The sequence below is a fragment of the Falco cherrug genome, chromosome 4 (genome assembly GCF_023634085.1).
Source record: "Falco cherrug isolate bFalChe1 chromosome 4, bFalChe1.pri, whole genome shotgun sequence".
NCBI classification, from domain to species: domain Eukaryota; kingdom Metazoa; phylum Chordata; class Aves; order Falconiformes; family Falconidae; genus Falco; species Falco cherrug.
Window position 1 is genome coordinate 98,722,753 of NC_073700.1, and position 16,266 is coordinate 98,739,018.

Consider the following 16,266-nt stretch of genomic DNA (forward strand, 5'->3'; position numbering starts at 1 on the left):
AGTGGCTGCATCCTGCTTCACAGTTTCACAAGGCGCCAGAGGGACCAGAGCAGAACACATTAATACTTTGTCAGCTCAGCCCTGAAGCTCAGCCCAGGAAGCTGCCCTGCCAAAGTTCACGTTTCACAGGGTAGGCACAAGCATTAGAGAAGAGGAAATATACATTTAAACCCAAACAGGCTCAGCTTGAAGAAAAAGTTGGTTTTCAACACAGCTATGATTTAAGGTAAGAGACAATTACATTTTACCTACAGTTTGACAGAACAGGATGACAAGAATAGTGTGTCCAGAACTTAAGGAAACTGTTAACTGCTTAGTGCTTGGAACTAAAATTATACTTAATTTGGGTAAAGATGATGTGGGTAATATTTTAAAATTATAAAAGTAGAAAGGGGACTTTGATTATCAATCAAAGTGGATGAGGGCAGAGAAATTTTACTTGGTGACTATTTGTGGCATCTTGTGGCAAGAGAAATATTCACCCTGGCTAGAAGTCCTCAAGGGTAAAGCAAAATGCTGATAGATGACTAGTGTGCAGCATTAACCCAGAAGAACAGACCAAGAAAAGATACAAGCCCTTCTACTTCATTAGAGGTTTTTGTTAGATGTTTGCAGGGATTTCACAACTCATGAGCACTGCTTTGCTTTTAGTTTTGGTCAGTGAACCATTATCAAAAACATCACTGACACTGAAAGACAGACCAATACAGAAAATTTGGTACAGACCATAGAAAGTGTCTGATGCAGAAAAAAACAGCAAAAGATGGCAGAAATTCAAAAAGTGTGAAAACCCAACTATGATCATATTACATAATTTCCCTATGACTCGGCTTTCTATAGGAAAGATGCTGCACAAAGAAGTCTGCTGGTCTGGGTGAGACATTTGGGTAATACAGTGGTGGGCAGCCCCTTAAGTACCTGTATGATATAAACACAGATCCAGAAAAGGTGGTTCCCAAAATCGGGTCTGTTGGGGCAAACCCTGCATGGAGGCAGTGCAGCCGGAGGCAGTGAACTGGGTGACAGGATAAAAGACAGCAACAGCAATGAACTACAAGGGTTCGGGCAGCATAGAAGAAGTCCAAAAGGGAGAGCAGAAGGCTGAAGTTTGACAAAGGACAACACACAGTAGTAAACTACGAGTAAATGACATAGTAAATGTGATCTTCCCAGGAAGGGGCTGGCAACTCCAGAACTTCAATCTCATCTGAACACAGTCAAGAAAGGGTATGTAATATGTGCTGATCTGTAAACCAACAGAGAAGTTTATTTAAGAGATCTCCAATTTCTAGAAAGCCTTCTCAGATTTCTTGAGGATGCCAAGGCAATGTGAGCTTGTTAATAACAAAAAAGGAGGGGCAGGAAGTAAATAGGCACTATGATACAGGTGCTGAGAGGACAGAGTGAATGGTAATCATAAACAAGTACAAACAATGTACATAGCTAAATAATCCATTTCTACTATCCCTTTAACAGAAAATACAAAAGAAATTTGAATTCCACTTAAGAAGGGAAGGTCTGAGAAAAAGAAATACTGAGGAAAAGCATGTAAAACACTGGCAAAATGCTCAGCTGTACATACAACAAAATATACAGTGTCACGAGCAACTGTGCAAGCAGAAGGGGCAAACAGGGCAACTAACAGCCTAGAGGAAATACCTGTGAAACAAATTTTCCGAGAAAATCCTGATCCTGGCAATCACCATGCAGTCAGATGAGACCCCCGAACACCCAGTGCCCTGCAGGCAGCTCTTGGGAGGGCACCTGGTCCCTCCCCAGCTCTGCCACGGCCCCCCTGGCAGCTGAGTTAAAGCGCTCCCCAGGCTCCCTGAGGGCAAAACCAAATACTGCTCTTCAACAGGATTCTCACACCATTTACCTCATTTCCCATCCCCTGGCCAGGCCCTGGGGTCAGGACACTGTGTGGAAAGCATCTCAGGTTGCCGAGGCTCTGCAGAGGACCCTTGGATCTGGTCATAGTACTGAGACCACAAAATCATGACCCTCAGGGTCACAGATGAAAATTTCAGGACCATTTCAGTGGGTTTTGAACCTCAATTTTAAGATCCAGGGGAGATGCAGGAATCTGAATCATAGCGTCAGGTCATATTTCCTAAATGTGTAAGTCATTTCTGAAATAGATGTTTAAGGCTCTGACCTCCTTAAGGCCAGATTTCTAAAGGTACTCTGCCAGAGGTTCAGACCATAGCCTTGCAGGATTTTTCAGAAGCCCTCCAGTGCTTAGCTCCCATTCAGAAGAATGATTGAATCAACAAATGGAAATTGCTGGAAATTCCCCTGACATGACTATCTGCATCTCTACTTCCTTAACAGCCTTGGTCATGCCCTGCTCCCGAGAGTCTACTCCTTGCTCCATTAAGGAGCAGGTGGGACCCCCAGTGTGCAGGCACCAAGTCTCCTGCATCACGCTGTCAGCCTCAGAGGGGCTTTGTCCTCACCAGTTTAAGGAAGGAGCTGACACCACTGAAAGCTTCAGCTTACAGCTTTTGCTATAAATACATCAGCAACCACAGGGGTGAGCTGCCAGGGGCTTGGCAGGGTTTGCCGTGGCCCCAGCAAACCACACACTGCTGCTGTCCCTTCTGCATGGCTCACAGCAAGTCTTCCTGGCAGGGCAACAACACCAGCAAGGGAAGGGTTGTCACGTGGGGCAGGATTCGCCCACAGCATCTGGTTTCAGTCCCCTGTGCCCGCTTTGATGTGACGGTAGCACAACCAGTATGAGTGAGGGCACTGGCCTGCCCAGCTGGACCATGCATTTGCGGGGCAAGAGCAAGATCTTGTTCAAAATACCATGGTGGCTGCTCTGAAGCACAGACGGTGAAGACTTCACTGCTGACAAAAACTGTAGTAAGTCCATGTTTTCTTTGTAAATCAGAGTACACCTAATTTTGATGTGATGAGTTACGCTGAAACTTGTGCCCTGGCTACTTGCTGCCCTGCAGTTACCTCCAGGTTTGCATAGAGCATCTTTGAGAAAGCACTTTCCAATGTTATAAAGCCTTAGATGAAGGTGATCCTGGGGATTCTGGACTCCATACTACCCCTCCTGCCCTCCATGATCCAAGCCTAGTCTTTTCAACTGTATTTTTTTACACAAAACTTTTGGTTTAAGTTTTTAGATTTACATGCTGCTCATCTCCAGCTAGTGGTGTCTACTTCTAATTTAGTTTGTGATGTTGATGTAAAAACTGCAGAACTGGTTCAGGGAAAGGGCATTTTTTTTCATCACTTTGACCTAAATGCCTTTGTAAAGGGATCGCAGGCTTCTGCAGTATTCAGGCTTGTATTTATCTTAATCAGCAGTGATTTGATCGGCTTCCATTTCTGGGTCCTTTATTTAGGACACCTTAAATGCCCTAATTTTTTGAAAGCTTCAGCATCATGCTTCTGCTCCTTGAACTCCATCTTGAGCTGGAAAATCCACTAATGAAGCTCCCCAGATCACTACTTGCTTTTAAAAAACTTATCCTCTAAGTCTTGGGGGGAGCCTCCATAAATTAAATGACCCAAATTGACAAGCAATTATTAAGCTTGTTGAACATTGCTGGGCCACAGAAATGGCCCAGCTGATCTGAGAATAAATGACAGAAGGAAGAAGAAACACCAAAGAAAGGAATCTCCTCACCTTAAAGTCATCAGGGAAGGACCGGGGGACCAGGGAGCAAGGATGCATCTGGGGAATTACACCACAGCCACTCGGAAGTGATGGAGGAATCATAAAAGAACTGCTTAGCAGTAGGGAAAACATTCAGGGTTTAACAAAGGCAGTACAGACTGGCTGTTTGGTAACAACATCCCCAAACTCTGCTGCTTTCTTCCTGACTCCCCTTTAATCCAAACCCAGCAGCTGTTCCATGCTCTTCACAGGACTCCACTTCCTTCCAGGGGATCCCATCCCAGGATTTGGGCTAGCTGGTGCTGGTGAAGTACCTGGGGAGAGGACAGTTTAGCTTTTAGCTTTTTCAGTCATTTATTACCAAAACAGAGCCATGGTTGTTAAGAGGAGCGTGCCCCACTCGCCCGTTTGCTCTGCCTCCCTGCCTGCCAGGGGCTGTAGAGTTTTACCCAGCGCCCCCCGGCTGAGCCTCTCCACTGTGTCTGGCCTAAACCAGTTTCCCAGGCTGATGTCTTCTCTTGATGTGGAGACGCTCAGACATGCAAAAATCTCCATTTCCTAATTGAAGTTTGTTCCAGTCATTAGCCTTTCACTGTTAAAAATGTGTATCTGATTTCTAGCTTGCATGTTTCTGGTTTGAATTTCCACACATTGGTTTATAGTATGACTAATTGCAGTAAATTAGCAAGATTGTTAACATGAGCAAAAGTGAAATCAAGTGTTATCAAAGTATGCCTACAGTATCATGCTCTGCAATGGTAAAGTCTTCCTGCTTTTGTTCCTTCCCGTTTATCACCTCTTTAAACACCCGAGGGTTGCATCAGCTTTTCTTATTGCAACATCTGGCTGGGAGCTCAGTTTCAGAGTCTGCCCGTACCGTACCAGCAGCCAGGGTTCCCAGCAGATGGGCGCCCACTCTTGAGACATGGCCTGTATTGTTTAACTCCCAAGCGTGTCTCTTCGGCTGCATTAAAGTCAATGTGAATCATCCCAAAAGCCCCAGATGACTCAAGATTTGTCTGAATCACTATCCAATTCTCCAAGTCTTTTATCACTTCCCCCTGCCAATCTCCAATCTGCTTTCAGACCAGTGATGAAAATACTGAAGAGTTTTTTGGCTTTCAACTTGTCATTCCCACAGACCTTTTACAAACAATATTCCTAGTGTGGTCCTTCACAGACCTTAGCTTCCTCCATGGATGGCTGCCTTTTGAGATCTGACTGCTAACCAGCCCAAATCTCATTGTAATACTTTGTTGGGCTTGTGTTGCTTTGGGCTGGAGAGATGCGTCAATCAAATAAGCAGGCAGTGCAAGCCAAAGCGCCACCTCTTCTGAGCAGTACCCTTTATCAACCTTGCAATCTCATCAGATGTTCAAACTAAAACTTTTCTTCTGTAAACCCATGCAGACTGGCATCAGCTACGCTCCTCCCTTTACTGTTTAAATTGCATGCTGCCGAGGTTAAAGGTTAGCTTACACGAGCTGTTTCACATTGCTTCCCGCTTTTGAGGGTCGGCATTGTGTCAGCTGCTTCCAGCATCTCTAGAGATGGAATGGGGGGAACATCTCCCCACTTCAGAATTGAATAAAAGACTAAGATTTAAGATTTATAGTAACTGCACCTGCTGGGCTGGGCCTGCTTTTGACCCCCAGTACCTAACATGATCCCTAACAACTGCAGAGACGGCACCCTAAGAATAGAGCCACCCCACTCTGAAAGATAAGCTAAGTGAATCACAGGAACGAGTTGGTTGTAGGACTAAAAACTGGCTGGTGTATAGACCATAAGTCTTAAGTTTTGTTTTAGGTATCATCCAAACTGTGGTTACAGGTGTCCACGGCAGTCTGGCGATTGCACAGTAGCTGCCTGGCACGAGGCTGGTTAAGAGTTTCACCCAGAGTGCTATTAAAACTTGCATCTCTCCTGCTAATTTCCACCCAGTTCTGGTTAATTCCATTAAACGTCTTTTTCGGTGTGTTAGAAGTGCCATCAGCGGCTATGACTTTTCATTTGCAGGTACCCGAGGACATCCCTGCAGTCTTGCCAAGAATCACCAGCCAGCAAGATTCAGATGGGTGTAGTCACAAATACGCAAAAGCAATGGCATATATATTTGGGTAGGGTGGTGGCAGCTCAGATCTAATGGTGAGAAAGGCATATGCACCTGTAGGGTTTCACAGGGATTCCCACAAAGCCTACAGCTTCCCTGGGCCAGCTGAATTGTTGGCTTGCAGCTCCAGACCACTCAGCGTGCATGGAAAACTTAATTTGCTTGCATGAGAAAATTGTGTAAGTCAGCCTCACCCAGAAATGCTGACTAAGGTGTGAAGATCTTTCTGAGGTTTAAATACTTTTATCAGCATGTTGTGCAAATCTGAAGTGTGACCCTCTGGCAGAGGTCTGGGTTTATTTTTTTTTTACTTCTTTTCATTCGGTGATGGCAAAGGCATCACAGAGAGGCGAAGTGCTTGCAGACCCCTCTTCTTGGCAGTAAAGCTTGCAATGTTGCACTTGGCTGAAGTGCCAGGGGTGATAACTGGGAGGATCAGATGCATAAACAGGATTTAGCTCTTGTGTCACCCAGCCTGATGCTAGTGGTATTCGAAGGCTGAAATGCAATTTCTGTTGCTTAGAGGAGTTTGTGGATCTCTCATAATTTCACTTCCCTATGTATTACACGTACCGCACATGCTGGGAATAGCTGTGCTGAGAAGCAGGGGTTTTGGTCCTGCAGACTACTGTCTTTGAGATAGCAATAAATGTGATTAAGGGCAGAAGTTTGTGGGGAGAAGGGTGTAAAACTGCTGGAGAACTCTGGAGAGAGAGCAAAGCGGTTGAGCAGTTCCATGAGAAGCAGAAGTGAATCTACTATTTCCTGCACTCAGCAAGGGAAAACAGCTAGTGGAGGGACCTCACAGCCCTGCGGTCCTTCTTCAGTGCCCTCTATTGTCTTCAGTTCGCTTTGTCCCTTAGGTGAACATTCATTGTAAGCACAAGAGAGAAAACTGGGTTGAAGCAGACAGTGAGAAGAGCATGTGTTGCAGTGGCCTTTGCGAAGCTGACGGAGAATACCTGGCAGGGAAGGATGGAGGATGGGCAGAGCCAAGTTCCTTCACTTTAGAGTACAATAACATTTCATCATATTATGCATATCTGGTAAGGGCTGGGTTTGGGTTTCCCTTTGGAGTTTGTAGTCCAGCTGTTGAGTAACATCAGCTTAAACTGAGTGAAGTGGTATCAGAGGAGCTAAATATTCAATCAGAACTAAGAGCATTGCATATGCAGGATGAGAAGCGGTGGGAGGATAAGAGGATGTGGCTGGTGAAATATGAAATCCAGGAGCTAGAGAGTGAACAAGCCACAGACTGTGCCAGCAGTTTCAGATGCCAATGTCATTTTGGTAAGTGCAGTTCTTGCTTGCCCCTGGACATGCTATGCAGCATCACACCCTTCCCGTTGGTGTAGGTACCACAGGCATTGCAACCACCCATCCAGGGGCAAAGGAAATAATTTGCTACTGCAGAAATAAATTATCCCTATCAGTGAGCTAGAGGAGATTACCTGATTGAAAAGGTACTTCAGAAAAAATCCCAGCCTGACTGATGCTCCTTTTTACTTCAGAGCACAGCGGTTTGTACAGACATATAGAAACTCTCCAGAGGAACAAGCTGCCTTTCCAGACATGAACTGAGTGAGCGAGCATGGGAAAGACCAGCACAACTAGAGGCTTTCAGAGAAGGGAGTAAACCAATGTGTGCTCCCTCTCTCCAGATCAGGGATTTCACACAGCGCATACAGTCTAGATAAGCACCACTCAGCAGCCCTCTCTGGATGCCTGCGCAGTTAGCAAAGATGCTAATGGGATATGAGCAGGCATCAATCATTTTTTTCCTCTGTGGATGATGGGAATTCTGCCTGTCACACCAAGAAAGACATATCAGAAACAGGAGCTTACAGGGCAGAGAAGCTGGGGCACTTTGCAGAGACATCATGGACTCTGTCCAGCTTTGTCAGTCATGAAGTTAAGGATGCAACTTCAGGAGGTCTCTTGTCCAAACTCATGCTCAGAGGAAGGCCAACCAACTTTCAAGTATCTCCATGGACGGAGATCCCACAACCTCCCTGAAGCCCTGTCCTGGTGTCTGACCACCCTCACAGTGACTTTTTTTTCCATACAATGAGTAACAATTTCCCACGGCCATTGCCTTATTCCTCTGAGGAAAGTCATCTGCTTCACCTTTACACCTTCTCACTAGATGCCCCCTGAGATGTCTCTTGTTGAGGCTGATCAAACCCAGTTCTCAGCATCTTTGCACACAGCAGGTGCTCCAGCCCCAATCATTGTGGTAGCCCTCAGCTACCACACAGCAGTGCATTGGTGAAGAACCAGCTGTGGAGCACATCAGCTCACAGTCAGACAGAGGTCCTGGTACTGTGCAGATGGGTGCAGTAACAGCTCAGTGGCAAGGATCTGGGTGGGCAGTGTAGTGACTCATATTCAGCGCAAGAGACTTGATGTATCATGACCCTTCTTTTCATTTTTAAGGCACCTGCTGCTTACATTTTGTATCAGAGAGGAGAAAGAAAACGTCAGGATGGGAAGACAGAAAATGGCAGGCTATGGGGATTAGTACGATGTCTCCTGCTTATTTCTGTATTCCTCAACAGGGTAGATATAGTAAAGAGATGAGGAACCAGTCACATATCTCTGTAGGCAACTCCAGTTATCTCATCAGTAGAAAATCAGTATCTTGTTTGCAACCACTGTCAGCTTCTGCCCCAGCACCTTGCCATTTCCTATTCGTCCGCTTTAATTTTGCTGGTGTCAGATACCCTGTCTCCAGAAGCTGGAGGATTAAACCGGGCTGGAAGCAAGGGGCTGCACAGATTCTGCAGGCAGTCTCAGCTCCCAGTTCAAGTGGAAAGGCACTGCAAGAGCTGCTCAGCCCATGCGTGTGCCCACCTGCAGCAAACAGCCTTCCCCGTGCTGTGCCCATGCCTTGGAACTACCAGCACTGAGCTGGTCTTCTTCTAGACCTTCTTCTAGCCCACTTTTCCTGTGCAAAACCACAGACTGTTTTCTAATGACTGTGGGCACTTTTTATTTAAATGTTTTGGGGGCAACTAGGCTTTGAACGTTCAGAACAAGAAGGTATTTTAAAACAGAGAGCCTGCATTTCCAACTAGCACACAAAAACCCAACTCTTTGAGAAATGACTACAAAATAAGAGGGCAGAACTTCATGGCCCACACCACAAACAGCACTGAAGCAATAAGGCATTAGGAGAAAATGTCAATATGATCACGGTAGCCACCTATGGAGGAGTTTATTGTAGTTACCACTACGTCATATGAAACTTCTTGGGTAAGGACTGACTCACACCTCAGGACATCTTTATTTCATGCTTACTCTTGCAAGGCTTATTTTAAACAAAGTCTATACAAACTATTGCCATCAGTGAAACGCTGACATGTAGGCTGGGATTCCAACCCCTCCACTCTGAGAGTCAGGAGTGGGAATAGCTATATATCACTGGCATCTACCACTGAGTAGTGTGCCCATGCTCTCCTTCTAGTCAAAAGGAGTTTCATCAACGTGGTCAGCAGAGTCTAGAAAGCAGTCTGTCTTGTCTTAAAGCAGATTTGGCCTGCCCTGCGCCAGCTCAGTTGCATTGCTCTTCATTGGCTCTATTGACTACATGTCCCACTAACACGAGATGCAAACATCTGTGTTAGAGACAGCCAAGACCCTTCTTTAGAGTCAGCGGGGGCTCCCGTATGAAGATTGTGACACTGTGACCAAGGGGTAGTGATTATTTGCAGTTTTATTATCACTGACCTTTCCTTTCAGTCTCAGCTTTAACAGGTTAGTTTGGACATGTCATCTCCCTGGGCTTCCGCACAGCCTGTCACACTCAATTTCCTTCATTTCCTACAGTGAGAGCAAGTAACAGATACTTACAAGCTCTTTACCCCAACCAGGGAGCAGACTGAATGCAGTAACACCTGCAACCCCTCTAGGATTTTTAGTTCCCTGCAAATGGAAATCTTTGTGGAGACTTGAATGCCACATCCTAAGGAAGTGTGGATGAACTGATGGGTACCCCGAGTTATTCGATGTGCAGACCAGTGAGCCCAGAGGTCACACACCTGCACCCCACACTCTCTTTGGATGCAGCCTCCAAGCTAGCAAGCCCAGGCTCCAACCTGACTGCCTCACAGCCAAGGCAGGAGCAGTCACGAGACACTTTGGTGCTTGAGGAAAAGGGTCAGTATAGTTTCCCTCTTCTTTTGACCTTAGCGATTAAAAAAAACCCACAAAACACCTCATCAAAGATATGCTTGCTCCCAGAGGATGTCCCACTGTAGACTTTGCTCCTTCCATGTCAGCAAGCATCAGCTCAGACCTGGTCAAACTGGGCGTCTTACTACACTTCCAGCCTGGGGTTAAGGTGTGGGGCCAGGCTGGGCTCTTGGTGGTGTTGACAGGCACCACACACTGATCAGCAGTGACACGTGAGGTATCGTTTCCTGCCCAGCACTGCCCAGCAGACTGGGGGAACGCCTGCATTTCTCACATTGCGACGCACCACCTGCAGAGCTCAGGCAATGTTGGCTTGCTGCCGCTTCTGCTGCCCCTCTGATAAGCTTATGCAACTGCCTTTGAAATTCTCATTTGTTCTTATCCTAAAGAGCTAACATACAGTGACGTACATGTAACGGCAGAGTCTGGGCTTTTGTTAGTAACTGCCATCACCGCTGCAGTAATACAGCTTTCGCTAACCCAAACAGTGACAAAACCCCAAAGTGTGTGTTAGTGAGGTCTCTCAGTATTTGACCATAGCAGATACTGGATGTCTCTCTAACATTATTCTCTTTTCCCTTTTCATGTTGTCTTTAGCCAGGAAGTTCAGCATGACGGAAGCATTCACAGAAACGACAGCTGAATATGCTTATGACGAACATGCTTTTTCCTGCAATAAGACTGACATCCAAGAATTTGGGAAAATATTTCTGCCAATATTTTACATTGCAGTGTTTGCTCTTGGCCTCACAGGCAATCTAATGGTGCTTTTTGCCATTGTGAAAAAAGGCAGTAAAAAAAGCATCACTGACATGTATCTCCTGAACTTGGCTATCTCAGACCTTCTCTTTGTGGTCTCCCTCCCCTTCTGGGCTTCCAACACAGTGCGTGGATGGACCCTCGGGACTATTTCATGCACAGCTATTTCCTCGCTGTATTACATTGGTTTCTTTGGGGGCATGTTCTTTATCACTGTTATCAGTATCGACAGATACTTGGCCATTGTCCGGGCAACATATTCTCTGAAATCCAGAACAGTGAAACACGGCTTTCTTATAACCTGCGGAGTATGGGCAATAGCGGTTTTATTTTCAGTGCCGCATTTTGTGTTCTCCCAGCTGGTAGAAAATGACTGCATGTCTGTCTTCCCCCAGGAGCTGGAGAACATCTGGCCGGTGTTCTGCAATGTGGAGCTGAACACCATTGGCTTTTTCATCCCAGTCTGTATAATATGCTATTGCTACTGTGGGATCATCAAAACCCTGCTGTCCTGCAAAAATCAGAAAAAAACACGAGCCATAAAACTGGTCTTGGCTGTGGTAGTCGTGTTTTTTCTGTTTTGGTCCCCCTACAATGTACTGATTTTTCTCGAGACTTTAAAGCACTATGAGTTATTCACAAGTTGTGATCAAATTAAATCACTGGACTACGCAATGCATCTGACCGAAACCATTGCATTCAGTCACTGTTGTCTCAATCCTCTTATCTACGCTTTTGCTGGGGAAAAATTCAGGAAATACCTTCACCATATCTGCTTAAAGTATTGTCCATTCCTGTGTTTCTGTGGTCCCTGCAGTCACTACCAGGTCACCTCTTCAGCTAGCTACACAGAAAGCGTCATGCACAGCAACATGACCCTGAACACCAGTGACCAGGATGGTTCTGTCTTCGTCTAAAAGGCTCTGTGAAGAAGAAATGTATGTAAATATGACTTCTGTGAGGCTAGCCACCACCAAGATTGCCATTGCCCACATGAAGAGACTTAACGGCTGCACTGAGTTACTGACATGCCTCTTGTTAAGCATAAGGTATTCTGAAATGGTAAAGATTTTTAAAATAAAAGCAGTACAGTATGTCAGGTCTGGATGCAGAATTGAATCAAGAGGGAAGAAGAGGGAAAGTAGAAGCAAAAGCAGTGCTCTGTGCCTAGAACAGGAGATGGAGAAGAATTCAAGGACAGAGAAGTCATTAAAGTTTCATCATTGAAACTTGTGTGTGTGTCAGTGTATGCACACGTAGTACAAATGTACATAGACATAAACTCATTTTTTAAGGGAAGAGAGATCTCTAACGAATGGTAGCTGACTTTGCAAAGGGCAATATTTTTGATAGTAAAAGGGTATATTTTTGATGCTATATATCAGCCCTATGGAAGTGATTTGGGGGTTACTGATGGCAACAAATGTTTTACTTGTGCTTTCGAACCTAATAAAATCCTACTGTTAATAAAAAAGATTGTCATTTAAAAAAATATTTCTGAATATGTGTTTAGTGCCAACAGTGCACTCAGTGTTTACAGCATACAAAAATCAGAGCAAGGACCATCCTTAAAGATTTGGGACCTGACTTGGAGCTGACCCAAGCCAGTAGGTGTATCTCCTGATTTCCACGGGCTGTGGCCTGAGCTAAAGGCCCGAGTTTGGTGGAGCCCTTCAGGCAGTACATCCCCATGCGCACTGCTGAGCGAGGGGCTGCCAGCTCCATCAACAGACACCAGCACACACTTGGGACAATGGGAACGGGAGATACAGGTTTGGGTATCCCCGTGCTTGGTCTAAATATGGCACAACCAAGCTGGGAATTCCTTGCAGAGCATGGTAAGTATGTGATTCACACCTGTGCTCTGCTTGCTACACTTTGTAAACACCAACTGTATCCACACCATCATAGACAATGGCTTTTGGGACAAAATAACCACTTGCCCATGCTGCTTAACGCAACCCTTCCCAACCTTTGTGGCCTCCCCTACCACAGCGGATTTCATCAGGGAAACCTGTAGGTGTACCGATATTTAACGTGCCCTGGAGGACACATTTACCATGTGCACTCCACAGCCTCCAAATAGCCTTTTTACTCTTGCAATGACAACGCACTGTGGGTGGAAAACATCAGACAATTGAGTCGCTCCCCAGGGCCCTCCCTGGGAAGTTCCTGCCGTCATCTGCTGCAAGAGCAAAAGATATTTTTGTTGGCACTGTGGATGACAGTTAGGTGAATGGAAAAAGGACTGTTGCCATCTATGAAGCTGAGATCAGCTTACAAGGGAAAAACAAGGACCAATCTTACAAAACTACTCCACGCCAGTGGGACCCTATTTCTATGCATTGATGGAACTGGCAATATGTCAAAACTGAAGAAGCACTCTCACTTTCCAACTAACACAGAAGAGTTGTTCTAGAGTATCAGTGGGAGGAGTAGGCCCTTTCTTTGTGGACCTTAGTACCCCCTTGTTTCTAAGAAAGCCTGGAGGAGAGCCCCTCCATTGAGCAGTTTTCCATATGCAATAATTCCACAAATACTAAATATTCCATTTTTTGCTGCTGAACATTCAGCACAATTTACAGTATAATAGCCTTTTCATAAAATGGCTTGTATTTGGGTATAAATATATTCTATATTCTCAACTTTTAAATTTTCAGCTATAAGTGGACTTCCAGACTCTAAATACCTAAGTTTAAGTGTAGTATGAGTGTCACTCAAAATTAAATTACTTTTCAAAATTCAGTCTGCCTAAGCAAGTGAGATAAGACAGCTCGCTTTGTCCCCACCCCCAAGCAAGTGGTATTTTTAAGAAATGGTGTTTTTACAATGTTTTTTTAAAGAAATGCTAAGATGTGCAGAAAGAAAGAGGAAGATACGGTGAGACTAAACAAGAAGTCATCTGCATGAAACTGGTCTGAAGAGGGTGGATTGCCAGGCTGAGCAATGTAATCTCACTTGGTTCATTTAACTTCCCTTTTATTTTTCAGATAATGGTGCGATACTGAGTAGGGAAGAGTAAAAGATGCTTTTAAATATAACCCATGTGCTGTCTCCAGAATGAAAGGTGCAAGCCCAGAGCCTTCTGTCAGCTTTCTAGGAAAAAAGAGCATTTTCCTGCCTACCCCAGTGGTTTCCCAGGAACCCTACCCATCACCAGCACAGTGCATCACAGCACACACCCCTTCCAGATGCATCTCCCTCTGGCAGTGCAGACTTGCTACTGTGAGTCAAACTGCCTTAACAGGCCTGTGTCCTCTGCAAGCTGAAATGTGTGAAACTGCACCTGCAAAAATCCGTCACTTCCACAGGTCAAGGGCCCCTCCTGACAACCTGCACTTTTTCTGTCTTCTTTGCCACACTGTGCAATGGAAGACTTCAAGGTTTGTCAGCATAATATTTTCAGTGTTTATGCCACGAATTTGCAAGTTATTACATAGAATTTGCTATTTATGTGCAAGGTCTTATTGCTCAATATTTGAGCATTTGTACGAAATTAAAAGCTTCAGGCGTTTCTAGGCATGGGGCTCCGTAACAAATAGCTAGTTTATGCAGATGCCTCCTCATAGCAGAAGTGGTAAATCTTTGAAAACCAAAATCAACATTTTTGTTTTGTTTTGCATTAGCAGGAAGAATTTTGTTGCAATTGTCCTTAAAAAACTTCAGCCTCCATGAAACATACAGTGCTCTGAGGACAACTGGTAACAAACTTTACCAAGACTGGGTTCAACTGCAGCTGAGACAGGCATTGCTGCTCTTCACTGTACTGCACCATGTCAGCATGCATGGAGAGCTGCAGCCCCGCAGCTTCTGCCCACTCCATGCCTCTGTTGTGACTTGTGACACCTAATATTGTGTAGCTTCCTGGGTTTCTGCTGATTTTATACATTACACTCCTTGAGGTATCCTTTGCCTGACTGAAAGCCCACTGATGTCTCTTTAAGTCCCTCCACTGGACTTTCAGTTAATCATAGCCTTTATCTGAAGATACTACTTCTCTTTCAAAACCTCTGCAGCAGGAAACTGGTGCTTTCTAACTGCCCAGCTAGTTTACAACATACGCTTTTCTATGTACAGCAGTAATAATGCATACATCCTTAGCCTGGATCAACACATCCCTGAGGACCAGCAACATCCAGTCCCTACCCATTACACCTAAGAAAGTAAATCAGTCTCTCAGCATGGGATAAAACCTTTTCTTCTGCCATAAATTAAGGACAGACTCTTGCTAACATGAAAATGCACGCGCACGCACGCATGCATACACACACACTCTCTCTCTCTCTCTCGTTAAATCTATCTATTGAATAGTACTTGGTTGTGAAAAAAGGAGGTCAAGAGATCTCTGGGTTTGGTGGGGGGACTGGGCTTTGGGGTTTTCAGAGGTGGTGAGCTATCTTTGCATCTTGTTTTTTCATCATGAAACCTTTTTTCCTGTTTGAGAATCACTCTGACACTTAACATAAATCTTTTCCCAGCTGGGCTATGTTTTGAGGAACTAATAAAACCTGAATCCAAATTTTCTCTGCAGGCTCACTACTATATTTCATGTTCAATTTATAAATAGAATGAACAAGACACATATTTAGCCAAACTGCTTGTAGTGAGATACGTGGAAATCAGTATCTTTTTTAGGTGCTACAGCAAATCCCTCTCATTCAAATATCACATCACAGTCCCAAAATCATAGAATTGATGTTTCTTCATTTTTAAGTTGAGCATGGTCACTTTGAATTCTTTTCATTGACTCTTGTAGTTTTTAACTTGTACAGAAAATTTAGAAATGCAGCCAGTCAGAGCATCATATTGACCTAGGAAATCGCTCAGTGGTGAAAGCCACTATTTTCACTAGTGGCATCAGAAGGAGTCACTACCCACGTATTTCCTTTGGGTTTAGAATTTGGTGGGAGTGGATCTGAAGTCCTGGTCCAGGGTAGTTCAAAGTTTTAAGGCTGTATTTCACAGAGAACAACTTATAAACACACTGGGTACGGGTTCAGTCCTGTCATTTTCATTTTGTCTCTACCACCTTTGCAAGTCCCTCACTGAGATCTCATAGGTAATACAAAAGTGTTGTCCTAGAAGGACACCCTGTTGTCAATGAGGGGACAAGACCCAACCGTGCAAGTCCCACATCCTGCTTTCACTAAAAAACAGAGGAGAGTTTTCCAAATAAAATCTTACTTATAAGCTTTATTCTCCCCACATCTGAATTCTAGAAGTTGCACTAATTCTACCCACCGCTGCTTTTGCAGCTCCTAGTAGGTAGCATTTTTCCTCTGTAGCTACTGCCCAAGCATAGCGCAGTGCTTTGCCAATGGCCATTTACACACCACTTCTAAAATGGCTACGTTTTAGTAGTGAATTAAATATTTTCTGTGTTAAGGACTTACCCAGTCCTGCTCAAAGATTTACTGTTTGCGCTTCAGCTTCTTAACTCTGTAAGACATCAGGAACTCTAACGAAAACCTGTGAATTCCAGAGTTCCTATTTGGAAATTTAAATCTGGTAATTGAAGATAAAATTGAGAACAATTTGTAAGTATTAAAGGATGTTTTTT

General features: G+C 44.6%; 1 protein-coding gene and 1 long non-coding RNA gene across 5 annotated transcripts in view; one reads left to right on the forward strand and one right to left on the reverse strand.

The window, feature by feature from the left end:
- CX3CR1 (C-X3-C motif chemokine receptor 1) lies at positions 1 to 12,200 on the forward strand. Of its 4 annotated transcripts, none has more exons than XM_027814825.2 (3): positions 1 to 226; positions 1,174 to 1,227; positions 10,545 to 12,200. In XM_027814825.2, the coding sequence occupies exon 3, from the start codon at positions 10,559 to 10,561 to the stop codon at positions 11,621 to 11,623; it is 1,065 nt and encodes a 354-aa protein (XP_027670626.1). In that variant the 5' UTR covers positions 1 to 226; positions 1,174 to 1,227; positions 10,545 to 10,558; the 3' UTR covers positions 11,624 to 12,200. The 4 variants fall into 4 exon arrangements, with proteins under 4 accessions (XP_027670626.1, XP_055566178.1, XP_027670623.1 ...); XM_055710203.1 differs by lacking the exon at positions 1,174 to 1,227 and adding an exon at positions 2,635 to 2,871 and having other exon boundaries at positions 2 to 226; XM_027814822.2 differs by lacking the exon at positions 1,174 to 1,227 and adding an exon at positions 6,617 to 6,799 and having other exon boundaries at positions 2 to 226.
- The window catches only part of LOC129736069 (uncharacterized), a 22,485-nt gene continuing 9,096 nt past the window's right edge, over positions 2,878 to 16,266 (reverse strand). The window contains exon 3 of the long non-coding RNA XR_008732246.1: positions 2,878 to 3,954. This is a non-coding gene — a long non-coding RNA (uncharacterized LOC129736069). The remainder of the gene's footprint in view (positions 3,955 to 16,266) is intronic.